Below are 18,409 nucleotides of genomic sequence, written 5' to 3'. Positions count from 1 at the left end.
AACGAAACAAGTACCGACTAATTTGAAAATAAATTAATGTTATTTTAATCTAAGAAAAATCATAAAATTTTTACGTCGTGGAAATGTGGAACTTCTCAAATGTACAAGTTGGAATTTGTTATATCGAGTGACGAAGTCGAAACTCGAAGGTGCGTGCAAATAGTGATGGATCGTTCATGGACGAACTGACTCTTCTGGAGGACTCATTCCAAAGATGATAGCTGGTCATTCACATATGAAAGAAAGGACTGCATCAAGAAATGCGGCTCCAAGAAGAGCTGGTTCATATCATCGACTCTCATTCATTTTCAGCCAATAGCATGCTTCCAATAATCACGTGACATAGAAAAGCTGCTTTTTATAGGCTACCCAGTCTAGTGCGAGTTTCAACATTCACACCACCTCTACATACTTAAAGATGCAGATGCCAGTCCACTATCTTGAAGGATTTTTATTTTGTGTTCAATTTTACGACTTCTTCCGTTTCCATAACTAGGCTATCACAAGGTGACTATCCACCACGCTAGTCAACTTCACATGAAATGTTCTTATTTCGTAGGTGGACTATCACATGACAAATATTCGCTAACCTTCACTGTACCACTCAACACAGAATAAATTTCTAACTTTTGAATGGAAAATTCTTATAATTTTGTTAAATACAACCTATTCAACACAACAAAAACGTAATAAAAACTTGCATATTTATTAAGTTGTTGATATGGTACATGTTTTGCTCCTTTTTCGTGAGCATCATCAGCCAATTATCATTTACTTGAGGTTATATAAGACCATGAATCTATTCTATTATATTAAATTATGCTTGTAAACCTGATTGATAAATCTTATAATATTTTACAAGTCATACAGTATAACAATAAAATTATGTCTATGTTAAAACATATTTGTCTAAAATCTATCTAGGTCTAACATTTTATTGACGAAACTCATCTGATGAAGATCCTTTAAAATTATTTTAAAAAACCTTTTGAGATCTGGCTAATTGTAATTCTGCAATTCTGAATGGAATGCGAAATACAAGGACAAACAGTCTCACTTGGTTATTCAGCAATCAAACTGCCAACCGGCAAGCAAAAATGAACATTTCTGAGGTTAAGGCTTGCTCCCCGAGGGTGCAATTTACCCTGTGAAATTCAGGGATTCAGGGATTTTATCCATTACCACGCAACTTTCCCAGTCCTGCCTCCCGTGGCAAGAGCTCTTACCCGAGTTAAAAATCACGTTCCTTACACAAGGGATGACAAAGAACATATTCAGAGCTACCTAGGAAGAATGTGATTGTACTAAGCAGTGATAGCAAAAATATTTTTTATACTGATATCATATGACTTTACAAAGGAAATATAATATGTCCTCCCATTCAATACAAACACATCTCCATGATTAGATGTAATAATAATCAAACATGTTTTAACTCGTTTGAGCCATCTTCAGTGAAAACAAGGTTTATTTACATAATAGATGCTAAAAATGTGTTAAAAACATAATGGAAAGAATGAAAAACAAAAGACATGACAAAATAAAAAACAAGTCAACATATACACACTTCCATCATTAGATGGAGTAAAAATCAACTCGCTTGAGACATATTCAGTGAAAAAAATAAATGTTCTTTTACATAATTGATGCTAAAAAATGTGTTAAAACCTAACGAAGGAAAGAATGAAAACAAATGAGACAAGACAGAAACAGTTTATGAACCCCTCTCATAATTTAAATGAACTCAACGAAATAAAGAACATTCTACTTGAAACATTCATTCCATATATTTGTCAGAACTTCTATAATAAAAACAAACCATGCCTCCATCCCTCCAAATGGCCACCACTCCCCCATCTTCCCACAAGCCCTGCACCCCCCTCACCTCCCCACTCCTCTCCTCTCATCCTCGCACACAGCTGAGCCAACAATAGACACGATCGTCAGGCCGTTTCGAGAGAACAACTAGTTAATAAGTAAGTTTAAAAGTTTTCTTCACACTTTTTTTTTTTTTTTTTACTTAGTCCAAGTTTCTCATACAACCACATTTTTTCCATTACAGATTTGAACTTCATTGATGGTTTCCACTAGCGGTTGCATACAGTTTACCAAGCATCTGTTATCTTCTCTAACACAGCTTCTCAATTTTTTTCGCTGCCCTCCTGACTATTTATAAATAAGGCAAACACACCTGGCCAACATTGGACACAATCATTGAGAACGGGACCGCTAAAATTGAGAAGGTCAGAACTTTCGAGAGTGCAACTATTAAAAAATTTGAACTTCACTGGTGGTTTTCCACTATGTGTCATGGACATTTCACCTGACACGTGTTACCTCTCAAACTCAGTTTCTCAAATTTTTCGATCCCCTTTTAACTATTTGTGATGGTGACTCAACAGACACAGACTGTCATTTTGAATTTTTAACACAGTGATTTCGTCCTGTTTTTTAATTATAACACACTGCAAGTTTTAGACGAAGAGGTCCACAACCTCGCCATAAACACTTATTGTCTGTTTCCATCTTGTCTCATTTGTTTTCATTCTTTCCTTCATTAGGTTTTAACACATTTTTTAGCATCAATTATGTAAAAAACAAACTTTTTTCACTGAAGATGTCTCAAAAGAGTTGATTTTTACTCCATCTAAGATGGAAATGTGTATATATTGAATTGTTTTTTTATTTCTATCATGTCTGTTTTGTTTTTCATTCTTTCTTTCATTAAGTTTTTAACACATTTTTAGCATCTATTATGTAAATAACTTAAACTTCTTTTTTCACTGACGATGGCTCAAACGAGTTGAAACATGTTTGATTATTATTACTCCATCTAATTATGGAGATGTGTTTGTATTGAATAGGAGGACATATTATATTTCCTTTGTAAAGTGAAAACCATCAATATGGAATGATTCTATCTTGTAATGATGTCATATGATGGAAAACGGAACTTTGAATTTACGACATGCTAATCAAGAAAACTTGTTAATCTGGAACACACTCAACGAGGTTTTCCTCTATTATTATTATTATTATTATTATTATTATTATTATTACTTGCAGATCTTGTTTTTTAATGGAATTTAACCAATTGATTCAAACATGGGAATAAAAATTGGATAATGAAACATTACAGTACTTTTCTTAACAACGACTTTCAAGAGGAAAATAACCCATGGTAACTCTTCTACCCCAGATTAGTGTCACTTATTACATAAACTACAGTAACTCCCACAGGCAAAAATTATATATTGTAATGTAGACTTTCATTAAATTAGCAAGCTTTATAAAGGTTAAAATCAAGAACACTCACATTCTTTTTCTGTTTTTTCTGCTTTCCTGCCTTCTCTTCAGCAGGTTCACATTCAGCAACTACAGCAGCAGCAGCAGCTGCTGCTGCACGGGTCTTGGTGCGTGTCATTCGGGTTTCTTCCAACTTTTCTGGAACTGGAATTTCTGCAACACTTTGCAGCTTTTCATATGCAGCCACACGCTTCTTCACAGATTCATTAATGTATGGGCTGGTGAGTTGAAATGCAGAAAGGAAAGAAATTATACAGCAGTTTCATTAACATTTTTTATTCCCCCATCCACTCCTCCTTGCGAGAAAGATGAACAGGGGTAGTTAACACAAATATTAACAAGACATTTTAAGCCCTATAATGTGGAGATGATTACAGAGAAATGATACAAGTCCAAACTCAACAAACTGATTAGGGAATTATAATTTATTATTTTTTTAAATGGAAGTGGCTCTCTCCTATTTTATGAGATGTGATCACTACTAGCATTCTTTTATTTACAATTTCCTTTATGTAGCACTGACACAGATATGTCTTATGGCAATACTAAGATAGGAAAGGGCTGGGTGTTGGAAGGAAGCGATCATAGCCTTGAGATACAGCCCTGGCATTTGCCTTGTGTGAACATAGGAAACCACAGAAAACTATCTTCAGAACTGTCGACAGAGGGGTTTGAAACTACTATCCCGAATGCAAGGTGATAGCTACGTGACCCAAAATGTGTGGTCACGTGCTCTGTCTTCGGTCTACTAGCACATTCAACCTAATCATCAATATTATCTTCGTTTTGTTAAAAACACATTTAATTTTGGGTAAAAAATGAAAATTTTAATGTATATCTTAACATTCCTTCTCTGTTCACTTACGCATCCTTTGCCAAATAGCAATAGTCTGCCATTAAGAAACAAGTTTCCAGATCCTTTCCTGCTAGCTTGCAAAATGCCACTGAAATGACTTTGAAAGATGCATGAATGTACACATGTCCCCCTCTCTGAATAAAAGGAAATGACACAACAATGGAAGAATTACATGTCACAGATATTTATATATATTTTCAGAAGTTTGTAATGTATGTTATACATTGAGCTGACAAACATAGAACACAGGTCAGACTAGGAGTTATAGAGTACATACCAAATATAAAAATACGAATGAGTCCAACTAGTCACCCAAAGTGATCTATTCACATCAAAGGGAAGTGAGCTCAACAAGGTTGATGACTGAATCTATGTGAGATATCCAAGGTCAGCAGATAACACTAATACGGTTAATACCATTGTGGTGGGCACATACTACGTTATGCATAAGGTCATTAACATCTGTCTCTCAAAAACTTTTGCCGTTAATCAGAATCCAATTCGTGTGACATCTTATTAAAGTATGCTATGTGATTAAAATATATTCTTTTGATCAGATCTTTAAAGACTTTGAGTAATAATTTTCTTGTACTAAAAAAGATAAGGATTATAAAATGACCAACAAAACACAAGATTATTAAGTACTGTGTAATCATAGGATGTGAATGACATACCCTTCATAGTGATCTATAAGCCATCTTCATACTACAAGTTTCATGATCAGTTAACATTCACAACACCGATTCAAGGGCACATCTATGAAAGAAATGAACACATCTATGAAAAAGGAACAGTTCCTTTGCTTTCTGACCAGGGTCTGAGGATAATGAGATTGAATTTTTACTTGGATAATCATGAGGCTTCAGAAAAGGCATCTGGCCTAAAAGTCCTATCCAACACAAAAAATGAGACAGGTTACCTCCAGGTTCTCCCAGAAGCAACTGAGATAAGTCAATTTGTTTTTATTAAGAATGAACAAAAATAAAATTGCTGTTTCATCAATAAAAAATAACCAGCTATTGTCACAACTGTTGATAAAATTATTCGAAACCTGCATTATACTATCCTGACTGATGTATTAGTCTCAGTATTCAACTGACCCAACATTTTCCCAAAAAGTTTATACGTAAAGTAAATACAAAAACTTATTATTTCCACCTTCTCAATACATATCAATCATGCAATGTTTACAATAACATTACAATATTATAAGGTACTAGTTTCGGTCCTGTAAGGACCATCATCAGCCAAGCCAAGACAAGTGTAAATTACATTGCTAAAACAGATTGATGCAGTGAGATGAAATATGAAATGATGGCCTAAAAATGGGGTGAAAATGATATACATATAAAAGGAAAACAGTTGTATGTGACAAAATTATTTAAATAGTGATAATAAAATCTTTAAACACATAGTAATGTCAACTATTGTCTCGAAATAGAATAAAACAGCTCTAGTTGACGGAGTTGCACATTTAAAATGGATAAGTCGGATATAAACAAAGTCCAGAGTTTCTGTTAGGTTCTAGAAGATGTGGATCAACATTAGCGCAGAGAGAATTTTTGTTCAAAAAGTCCACAGCGAAGGTTAAAAGATATCAGAGCTGTAGGATGTATCTTGAGGTAAATTGAATCTTGCTGTGGTGCAAAGAAGCAATCCCAATTCAATGGGAACCAAAATGAACCTGAGGAAAAAAGAGTTTGAGTTAACGCGAGAAAAAGTAAAATGAGGAAATCTTGGCTGGCGGAAAAAGAACAAACATTGAGGACTCACCTTGCGCAATATGAAACAAGCTTGCCGGTTTGAGTGCAACTACCAGAGTGAGAACGGCTTGAAGCAGAAGGGAAGTGACAGGGGTGGAATAAATTGAAAAAACTTAAGAGATCAAAATCGCACGGCGTTCAAACCAGATTTTTTAGCAGACCAGAGCATGATTGTAATCAGTTACATCCACCTGTAATTAATTTATCTAAAACACCCCTAAGCAATAACGAAGAAGTAATTCCAGCCAAGGGACCCAAGCACAGTTGGCCCAATTCGAATGTAATTAGTTCAACTGTTTTTGATAACAGAATCAGAACTAGCCATTTCAAAAATGCCATCAGACACACAAGATGAATTAAGATATGAGATTAAAAAGAAGCTCAACAACATCCTCATAATTCACCTGCCAACACCAGTAACAGGAAAGTACAAGCTGATCAGAAACTTCTGCGTGCCCTAAATAAGAAAATAAAAGACGACTTAATTGTGACAAAAGCCGATAAAGGCAACACAACAGTGATTATCGATAAGAATGAATACATCAGTAAGACGTCAGATTTATTTAAAGATGATTCTTTCACCATAATTAAAAAAGACCCCACCCAAAAAGTTCAAAGACTCCTCAAACAAACTTTAAAAAGTACTTCTTTTCTGCTTGCCGAAAATTTAAAAAAGTCAACTCGTAAGTATGAACCCTGGGCTCCCTACGGCCAGAGCTCTTCCTAAGATACATAAGGCCGACGTTCCCATTCGACCAATCATTAACTTTAGACCAAGCCCGTTGTACGAAACTTCACAATTCATCCAAAAGTTCCTAAGAAAAACTACCAATTTTTATCTAAGAAGTCCATTAAAAACACTCATGAATTAATAGATAAACTAAACAATTTCAGCATGCAACCTGACTACTCACTTCACTCCTTTGATATCGTAAATATGTACCCCAGAATTCAAATTTCCAAATTAATTCCCATTTAAGATAACCTAAATAAAAATAGTCATTTGAGTATATTAGAAATTCAAGATTTTACTAAGTTGCTTTAATTGGTAGTAAACAATAACTTTTTCACATTTAATGACACCATCTACCAACAGAACGGTCTGGCAATGGGTTCACCGGCTTTAGGTATTCTCGCAGAAATTTACCTGGACTTCCTTGAAAACACTAAAATCAACAACAATTTTGATAACATCCTTTTTTGGGCCAGGTATGTCGATGATGTCTTGGTAATTATTAACGAGAACTTAAATGACGCCCACACCACTCTTCTAGCACTAAACAGCATTGACTCTCATATTAAATTTACCTTGGAGTCACAAGCAGACCAAAAATAAACTTTCTAGACCTTACCATTACTAGACATCCAGAATCTTTAACCTATAAAATTTATAGAAAACCCACCCAATCAGCTGTTACAATTCGACAAGATTCATCTTATCCTCACCATCACAAGAAAGCAACACGTAACAGCCTTGTTCACAGAGCATTCAATGTACCCATGACTAAAAAAGATCTTCATAGTGAACTGAATACTATCCGTAGCATAGCAAGATTCAATGGCTTCAGCAGCCACTTCATAGAAGGTATTATCAATAAACATAAATTCTGTCCCAAAACCACACTTAAAAAAGAAGTACCTAAACACGAGTCTTTTTCTACTTTCACCTACACTAACGAAATTCACAAGATTACTAATATCTTAAAGAAAAAGGCGTTAAAATAGCTTTTAAAACCAACAACAACAGTTCACACATTTTACATAATACGTCACACATTAATAAGGTTAATAGGTACACAAAATCAGGCGTATACAGGGTTAAATGCAACTCCTGTTCTAATATTTCTTATGCAGGGCAAACCGGTAGAAGCTTTAACATAAGATACTCGGAACACTTTAATGCAGTTAAATACAACAAATTTTCCACTATCGGCCAACATATGGTCGACTATAATCATAAATTTACGAACATCGAATCAGACATGGATATACTCGAAATAGCTAATAAAGGCCCTCTTCTTAATATAATCAAGAATTTTTACATCCATTTGGACCAATACTTCAACGCTAATTACAATCTCAATGAAATAACCAAGAAACCTAATATTTTGTTTGACCTTTTCATCACTTATTTCAGAAAAAGCAAGTCAGTAGACCAAAATTCTTTCTTCAAGTCAATTAAGGGTCCCCCGCCGACACAAACACCGCCATCTTCCTTCCCGCTTACCTCGCCTTAAGTCACCTCCCATTTCCCCACCTCTTCCCACTCAAGTCTCACTATGCCCCTCCCCTTATTTACCTCCTCCCCTCCGCCCCTGTCACTTCCCTTCTGCTTCAAGCCGTTCTCACTCTGGTAGTTGCACTCAAACCGGCAAGCTTGTTTCATATTGCGCAAGGTGAGTCCTCAATGTTTGTTCTTTTTCCGCCAGCCAAGATTTCCTCATTTTACTTTTTCTCGCGTTAACTCAAACTCTTTTTTCCTCAGGTTCATTTTGGTTCCCATTGAATTGGGATTGCTTCTTTGCACCACAGCAAGATTCAATTTATCTCAAGATACATCCTACAGTTCTGATATCTTTTAACCTTCGCTGTGGACTTTTTGAACAAAAATTCTCTCTGCGCTAATGTTGATCCACATCTTCTAGAACCTAACAGAAACTCTGGACTTTGTTTATATCCGACTTATCCATTTTAAATGTGCAACTCTGTCAACTAGAGCTGTTTTATTCTATTTCGAGACAATAGTTGACATTACTGTGTTTAAAGATTTTATTATCACTATTTAAATAATTTTGTCACATACAACTGTTTTCCTTTTATATGTATATCATTTTCACCCCATTTTTAGGCCATCATTTCATATTTCATCTCACCGCATCAATCTGTTTTAGCAATGTAATTTACACTTGTCTTGGCTTGGCTGATGATGGTCCTTACAGGACCGAAACTAGTACCTTATAATATTGTAATGTTATTGTAAACATTGCATGATTGATATGTATTGAGAAGGTGGAAACAATAAGTTTTTGTATTTACTTACATGTAATCTTAACTCAATATGAAACCAGCTATGAAGTTTATAACCTTAAACAAAAAGTTTATGTTCATAACATTGTCTGAGGAATCATAATATTCTGTCAACTGTCCCAGCTACCCTACAATTGTATCATTCAACAATCAATTCCAAACATATGCCTCATGTACCATTAAAAAATAATGGCAGAAATTTCAATCAAACACGTCAGTGATGCCGGAGTGTTAGAATTTCTCCCCCAAGGAGCATTTTAATACATTTTATATGTCGGGTGGCAAAGACACAGAGTTGGCACAATAAAATACTCTTAAATTATCACTTTTTTTTTTGCTTTGCATCGCACCGACACAGGTAGGTCTTATGGCGATGCATTATCACTTTTTTTTTAGCAACTTGCTTTACGTTGCACCGACACAGACAGGTCCTGTGGCGATGATCGGACAGGAAGGAGCTAGGAGTTGGAAGGAAGGAGCCGTAGCCTTAATTAGGTACAGCCCCAGCATTTGCCTGGTGTGAAAATGGGAAGCCAAGGAAAACAATCTTCAGGGCTGCCGACAGTGGGGTTCGAACCCACTATCTCCCGAATACTGGATACTGGCCGCAATTTAGCGACTGCAGCTATCGAGCTCGGTCATTATCACTTTTAAGGGCAAGTACAACTATAGTACATAACCTTCCCCTCTTATCTCTAAATGAGGTGAAAATGGAGGTGGGTCTGGCTCTTCGAAGAATGAAGGTATCAGTGTAAGAAAATGAAGGGCCATGAAAGGAATGAAAATGAAAGCCCCCCTAGGCCACAAAACCTAATACCGCCAGGGTCGGAAGAAAACAAGAGTTGACTAAGGCAGACTGGAACAGAAAGAAAACAGTGAGGAGTCAGGGACAAGTGGAAACATAATTACACATCATAGTCACCAATCCATGATCCCATTGACAGGATCTGGGGAAGGCTTTTTAGTCAGGGGATTGAATCCATTATTTTTGGTACAGGGGACTTATGACTAACCCCCCCCCCCGGTCCCTACACTAAGGTTAGCAATCTAAAGGTACAGTCTATGTTTCATTTTATAGAAAAATTATCAACTAAATGGTTCATAAAAACAAACTTTTCTTACTTATTCATTTACAGCCAGGTGTCACAAATGGCCATAGAGCCAACACTGCTCTATCGAAAGTTGCAGGTAACATACGACATGTCACAAAGGAACGACAGGAAATCATTACTCAATCTTTTCGATTTCTGCAGCACATTCAATGCTATCAATAAAGAAATACTGTTGGTTAAATTTAAGTCATTCTATCGGAATCACACTACTTTGCATCTCTGTACCTCCCAACCACTCTAATCATAGACAATGTGAGTAATATTATAAAGAATAAGACTTTTCTGAGGACAACTGATGATGATGTGTGTTATTTAAAAGACCTAACATATAGGTCATCGGCCCCTAATGGTACGTGATGAAGCACAATATGATCATCAAAATGCAAAAACCATCCACTGATTATAATTCAAAAAGACGACGATGAAAAATGATTGTGAATTTAAAATAATCAGTGGATCCGACCCGGAATGTCCATCCTTCCCATAAAATAGCCTAAAACAGTGGTATAAACGGAACAAGAGACTGCTTCCAAAGCAAAGATATACGTTGATGATGCTTGTCCAAAGGGGTCCAAAAACCAGGTCTAATCAGATACTAATCATTGGTAAAGTGGACCCATGGTGTTCCTCATATAGTGGTACTAATCACGAGTAAGGTGGACTCATGGTGTTCCTCACATAGTGGAACTAATCACAGACAACTCCCAGGTCAGTGGTGTTCCTCACATAGTGGTACTAATCACAGACAACGCCCAGACCCGTCGTGTTCCTCACACAGCGGTACTAATCACAGACAATGCCCAGACCCGTGGTGTTCCTCACAGTGGTACTAATCGCAGGTAATGTAAACCCATGGTTCTCCTCCCCGAATTATACTAATCAGTAGTAATCACAAACCTATGGTGTGTTTAATCACAAGCAACATTGACACATGGTATTCCACACATGATGGTACTGATCACAGGTAATCTCATGGTTCTAAAAACAACATCCCTTGGTCGCCGCTTTTAGTTGCCTCTTATGACAGGCAGAGGATACCGTGGATGTATTCTTCGTCTGCGTCTCTCACCCACATGGTTTGAGGACAAGTGAACAAACGGGTGTACCATACGACTCTATACTTGGACCACTCCTGTTTATTTTCTGCATATATGATATGTTATCTCAACTGACATACCATAATTTAATTGCCTCTCGTAAAGTAATGCAGAGTTTGGGAAATGCCATCATGGTCTCAAACTCAGAGAGGGGAAAATTCCAATCTGCACCTCTCTGTGGCAGAGAGGAGGCAACATTCTAGAACTAGCAAATTCTGGAGAGACTAACATAGAGGGAGACTGAATGAATGTTGGGATAAGCATTCCACTCTATCTTATGGCAGATGGGATGAGAAATCATACTTACAGGTAGAGAAGCCAATTAACGGTCAACAGCAAATGATGCGGAAAGAAGAAGTCACTGCTTTAAAGATATATTGGGATATCTCAAGTATTAGCAATTAATTCACAGATGGAGTTCTCTTTGATAAAATTGTCCAGAATAATAACCCCCAATCAGATTTCTGGATGAAGACTGTGGAAGAGTCCATGTCAACACTGCATCCAAGCAAAGGAAGGGGACAGGCGAGGACAGCCATATGGAATGTACTCAACTTAGGTCAGTGTGTCAGACTGGAGAATGTTAAAAAAAGAGATTAGAAGAATGAAGAGGGATATTCCGACTGAGGTGAGAAGGCCACAGTATGGATATTTTTGAAGTAGTAATTATAAAGTTATACATACAGGGACTGCAGATGAGACTGCTGGGAATCACAGGAGTTGCACTAATCCTTAGTAAAGAAATGGGTACAAAGGTTAAAGGATATGTTCAACACAGAGAAAAAAACATTAATAGCTAAACTATAAATTGGGCCAACAGATACCATAATAGTGCAGGTCTACATGTCAACATCTGACCATATGGATCAAGTGATAGAGAGACCAAATGAGGATATTAATGAAGTGGTAAGAGGAATGAAAGGCAAAAAGAACCTCAGTGCATTACAGGAAATGAACACACTTCTGGGAGGACAAGGAGGAAAAATCAAGCGGAAGCACAGCCTTGGAAAAAAGGAATGATAGAGTAAACTGACTGTTTGAATTCTGTACAAAAGACAGTCATAACACTTATTTTCAACATCATGGAAAATGCCTGGGGACACGAAATGCTATCAAATAGATTACACAATAGTCAAACAGAGGTTTAGAAACCAAATTAAAGTTTGTATTGTACAAACTATCCAGGAGTTGATGTGGGAAAGGACCACAACCCAGTTCTAATGAAGGATTCTCTCAAGCCTAAAGGAAATAGAAAAGAAAAGGCGAACAAGATGGCCGATGGCTACTTGAGTATCTCAAAATTGAAACTCTCACAACATTATGCAAAAAATAATACAAGCATTCAGGGTAATGATGGTGATGATCGTAAGAAGATACGGTGTTCTATAAAACAAGGAATTTTGCAATTAGCAGAATTGGCAAAGAACAGCCAATGCATAGCAAGTAATGAATTACAGAGGAACTGGTATCAAAGACAGAAACTGAGAAACCCAAATAAGCCTGAAGATTTGAAAATAGAAAAAACAGAAATCACAAAGAGACAAGCAAAGCTAGCTAAACAAAAATACCTGAGAGAGCAATGAAAGGAAGCAGAAAATCACATGAAGAAAGGGAACAGCCTATAACCTCATAAAACAGTTCTTTAGCCAAATGTAGCAGTTCAAAAAATGGAAACCAGGTAACCAGGTTTCAATATGTACAGCTAGCTGCAAATCCAAAAAGAAAGTAATTACAGGTGCTAGAAATATGGTGCAACAGATGCATACTAAGGACAGTTGGGTAAACAAGACTACAAATGAGAAGACCCTACAAAGGATTGGAAGAAAGGGAAACCTCCGAGGGAACCTTGTAAAAAGGATGGAACTATAGGGCGCATATTAAGATATTAGAGGCTACTCACAAATATAGTGAAAGGAATGGTGGAGGGAAAGAATACAGGGGAAGGCCATGACAAAGTAATATTAGAATATTATCAATGATGGAAAGGTAGTGGAAAACCCAAAATAGGGAAGCATGGAGAATTGCTACCAACCAATCTAAGGACTGAAACTAATGATGATTATACACATTCCCTTAGTATATGACCGTACGAATCCAGACGAACAAAATATTTCACTCATATACAGGTATACCTCACTATACACCATCTAATTTGATGCATTTTTGCTAGAATGAGATTTTAAAAGATGGGCCGGGCGGAGTGGCTCAGTCAGTTGTTGCGCTGGCCATTTGACCCCAACTTGGCAGGTTCGATCCTGGCTCAGTCCGGTGGTATTTGAAGGTGCTCAAATACGTCAGTCTCGTGTCGGTAAATTTACTGGTTTTGACAAAACTATATGTCATCATCAGCCTAGGACAAATTATACAAAGACAATAGAATACATTGATGGCGACTCTTATAGGAATATCATAATAGTAATTTAGGAAATATACATGTTAAAACTAAAATAATATTTATATTTATAAGCTGATAGTCATTAATATAATAGTGGTCATTTTTTATAAGGTGTACACCTTAGTAATTATAATTAAAAAGAAAATTTGGTTTTTGTACTATATATTTGTAGTAAAAAATTATCAGCTTGTGATCTGTCGTATTTTTATCTGTTGAACAGTCTGGTTCATTTTTAAAGAAGCGTTACAGCCATGTTTGACATGCTAAAAGAAGTAACCAAACACTTAGTCGTAAGTTGTTCCACATGAGTATATATTCTATTGTGCATATACTCATGTGGAACAACTTACGACTAAGTGTTTATTTACTTCTTTTAGCATGTCAAGCATGGCTATAACGCTTCTTTAAAAACGAACCAGACTGTTCAACAGATCAAAATACGACAGATCACAAGCAGATAATTATATTTTACTACAAATATATAGTACAAAAAGTGAATTTTCTTTTAACATGTCATTCTTTTTAATTATAATTCCTAAGGTGTACACCTTATAAAAAACGACCACTATTATATTAATGACTATCAGCTTATAAATGTAAATATTATTTTAGTTTTAACATGTATATTTCCTAAATTACTATTATGATATTACTATAAGAGTCACCATCAATGTATTCTATTGTCTTTGTATAATTTGTCCTAGGCTGATGATGACATATAGTTTTGTCGAAACCGGTACCTAAAGATCATAAACGTGATGATTTAACAGACATGCAGAAATTTTCACGTAATATATAGTACTGAAAAGATGATCTTATCATTTTCTTTGTTTATTATGAATCTTGATTCAATACGGAACCCGAAGAATGAAATTCTTAAAGTTAAAAAATTTACTGGCATATAAAATAACTTCTGTGGGACTAAATTCTGGCACCTCGGCATCTCCGAAAACCGTAAAAGTAGTTTGTGGGATGTAAAGCAAATATTATTCTTATTATTAAAATGATGAATTAAAAAAAAAAAAAAACAAGTAGAAATTTTATAGTTACTTTGTGTGTGGAAAGAATGCTGACTCAGTAGATTCAATATCAAAGTTAACACTTTGTTCTGTAGGCCTAGTCCAACATTATTATTCAGGAAAAAACAAAATAAAAACCAGAATATTCTCCAGAAATAGTAGGAAATCTTAAAAAAATATTTCATGACCTCACTGATTAAGTGTGCTTGAAATTCTTGAAATACTCAACTCAAAGAAGTCAGGTCATAAAAGGGAAGTGGTCTCTATTCATTTTACAAACTTTACAGGGATAATACACGTTCATCTAGCCATTCATTAATTAAAATCTGAGTGTGTTGTTTGTAAGTTTAAATACAATTTATTTTGCTGTCAGGTGAATAGTTTTAATCTGTTATCCTTCTGATGAAGAAACACTTTTTCCTATATCATCTATGCTAAATTAAACTCACTCTGTGTGACAACATCGTGTTATGCGATTATTTCAGAGTACCAATTAATCGTGTAAAGCAAGGGACAATTGCAATTATGAGAACTCTATAATAATAAATCCCTCCAAATCATAAGCTATAACAACTTAATATAATACCCCGATAAAGATTACCAAAGTCTCACCATTCACACTGTATGGCACCACAATAACACAAGAAATTTTGGTACGCAGTAGAAAGTCTCGTATTGACAAGTAACATACCGTACTAATTTAACCAGAGATACAAAGAAACTCATGTTTTTAGATAAATAGTACATACATACTGTACCAGGAATGCTGGTTCAGCAGAATTTACGAAGTATTTCAAGCTTCAAAATACATGCCATGCGGAAGCCGGCTAGCAAGAATGGACTTGTATTGAGCAGGCTCTAGCCGCTCAAGGCTAAGTTGCATCACCCATAGGAATTTGATTCCTTCCATCGTTACTCAAGTAATAATTGTTGTACAATTATGAGAGTAACACCGTCGTGTACTTTATTTCATAGCCCACATGACTGCTGAATCTTATCAAAATCCAACAATGATAACAGGAGTTATTGAACATAAAATAAAACCACTGTATTCTGTGAGGTAAGAAATTCAACAGAATTGAATGTCAGATTGGTGATACAACGCTAGAACAGGTCGATAATTTCAAGTATTTAGGTTGTGTGTTCTCCCAGGATGGTGACATAGTAAGTGAGATTGAATCAAGGTGTCGTAAAGCTAATGCAGTGAGCTCGCAGTTGTGATCAACAGTATTCTGTAAGAAGGAAGTGAGCTCCCAGACGAAACTATCTTTACACCGGTCTATTTTCAGACCAACTTTGCTTTAAGGGAGCGAAAGCTGGGTAGACTCAAGATATCTTATTCATAAGTTAGAAGTAACAGACATGAAAGTAGCAAGAATAATTGCTGGTACAAACAGGTGGGAACAATGGCAGGAGGGTACTCTGAATGAGGAGATAAAGGCTAATTTAGGAATGAACTCGATGGATGAAGCTGTACGCATAAACCGGCTTCGGTGGTGGGGTCATGTGAGGCGAATGGAGGAGGATAGGTTACCTAGGAGAATAATGGACTCTGCTATGGAGGGTAAAAGAAGTAGAGGTAGACCAAGACGACGATGGTTAGACTCGGTTTCTAATGATTTAAAGATAAGAGGTATAGAACTAAATGAGGCCACAACACTAGTTGCAAACCGAGGATTGTGGTGACGTTTAGTAAATTCACAGAGGCTTGCAGACTGAACGCTGAAAGGCATAACAGTCTCTAATGATAATGAATGTATGTATGTATGTATGTATATATTCTGTGACGTGTCCGGCCTGAGTATAAATAACGCCTGGGTGCTGGTCTAGATCACAGTCTTGTTCCACAGTCGAACCAGTACAGTTGACTGCTGGAAGTCGTCAGTGCTACAATGTGATACCTGGAAGTTAAGGAGTAGAAGCCTACGAGTCCGATACTCTACGGAAATATGATGAGAATAAACATTTAACAGTCATCACTATGGACTTAGCCGTAAAATTAGAGAGTGTGATACTCAGAATAATTTCAATGTGGCTAAAATCTTGTGCTAGCAGCAAAACTTGAATCTAAACGCTTATAAATTGTGCATCAGAACTTGTATGTTTTCTCAAGTGGGAACTTTGAATGCTGATGGACTATCTTAACCCAACAGTGCTAGTACTCAATATTTAAATCATGTGAATAAACTTGTGGTTTCATGTAATAATTTGTGAACCCAATACTGCGAGTGAACGAGAGTAATTTTCACAGTTCAGTATTTGAATTATAAAATCTTAACAGTATTGTTCTACATGTTTGCACATAACTGTAACTTTGCAGGTGAATGGGACTAGTTTCGCTCAAGTATTAGCATTCTAATAGTGTTATCTTGATCATCGTATGTAAATATAACAGTGCATGTGGATGGGACTAACTTCACATGTCAGGCATTCAACTTCTCACACCAAATTGAAGTGACTGCCATCTAAATTAGTATAACATTTCTACAGTACTTAGTGATTTTAGCAGTGTTCATTTCCATTAATAAACCCTTTAACCTACCATCCTTTTTGAAAAAATTGTGCCTTTACATACTATTTATCATTTCATTATTTTACAAGTTATGAATCTCATTATAAAACCATATTGGATTTCAGAATAAGAAGTTATTATATTAATAAAAACCACCTTTCCAATACACAATAGTCCTTCATATTTAGGATAAAACCATTAATAGAAATTACAAGTAGGACATGTTTCGCTCAATCTTAGTGAACATCATCAGCTAGAGAAAACTTAATCCATGGTGGGTCAGGGCCCTGATCCCGGTATATATAACGAAAAAACATCTAATATTACATTGATAAAATACGAATGTTAACAGTTTAAAAATAATCAATAAGATTATATTATGTCTATTAAAACAAATACTGATCATTAAAATTGTTTAAAATGTAAGTGGAATGAAGGACATGAAAATGTTACTATAATATGTAGTGATTAATTGTTGGTATAAATCAATGACCATAATAATCTTCGCACAATGGCATTAGACTGTGATTAAAAAGAGTTATTCACATAATGAACTATGATGTTGTTTCATAAAATAAACATGACGCGGAATGCTAAAATCACATATATTGGTTGAAAAACGAACTGCACTGATGGATAAAACGCCGTCTGGATCGGCGTAAATAACCTTATGGGACTTCCTCGCGTTGTATTTCAAACATTATTATTATTTTGTGTAGTAGTGTATTAATATTGGGCTTCAAATGGAGAACTACTGATCTCGTGGGTGAAAAAAAAACATAAATTGGGTGTATCCTGTAAAAAAGAAGAGAAAGGAAGAACAGTATGTGTGTCAGTTGTTGGAATTTAAAGGGAATAATAATAGAAGGCGCTTACCCATGTGTTAATTGAGGGGAGATTAGTCCCTTGGTTGTTTACGGCGGTCTGATGGTCACCGACTTGCTGCTACGTGTGTTGTATGAATGCGATCGTAGAGGCGGGGAAGATGGCGGGAAGGGGAAGGAAGGCAGGACGTTACACGAGTTGTCAGCCATTGGAGGGGATGCAGTGCTAGGAGGCGTTGTAGGTGTGATATGTGATTTTAGCATTCCTCATCATATTTTATGAAACAACATCATAGTTCATTACGAGAGCTCACCCTTATGTGAATAACTGTTTTTAATCACAAACAGTCTAATGCCATTGAGCGAAGATTATTATGGTCATTGATTTATACGAACAATTAATCACTACATATTATAGTAACATTTTCATGTCCTTCATTCCACTTACATTTTAAGCAATTTTAATGATCAATATTTGTTTTAATAGACATAATATAA

General features: G+C 35.9%; 1 protein-coding gene across 3 annotated transcripts in view; it reads right to left on the bottom strand.

The window, feature by feature from the left end:
• Positions 1-18,409, bottom strand: part of LOC136866197 (inner centromere protein B) — a 431,603-nt gene that overhangs the window by 164,152 nt on the left and 249,042 nt on the right. For all 3 annotated transcript variants that reach the window (XM_067142957.2, XM_068226499.1, XM_067142948.2), the window contains exon 5: positions 3,317-3,524. In XM_067142957.2, coding sequence (XP_066999058.2) covers positions 3,317-3,524 — 208 coding nt within the window. The remainder of the gene's footprint in view (positions 1-3,316; positions 3,525-18,409) is intronic.

The sequence above is a fragment of the Anabrus simplex genome, chromosome 1, assembly GCF_040414725.1.
Source record: "Anabrus simplex isolate iqAnaSimp1 chromosome 1, ASM4041472v1, whole genome shotgun sequence".
In the NCBI taxonomy this organism is placed as follows: domain Eukaryota; kingdom Metazoa; phylum Arthropoda; class Insecta; order Orthoptera; family Tettigoniidae; genus Anabrus; species Anabrus simplex.
The sequence above is the reverse complement of the archived record's forward strand: the minus strand, read 5'-3'. Positions and strand labels throughout refer to the sequence as shown.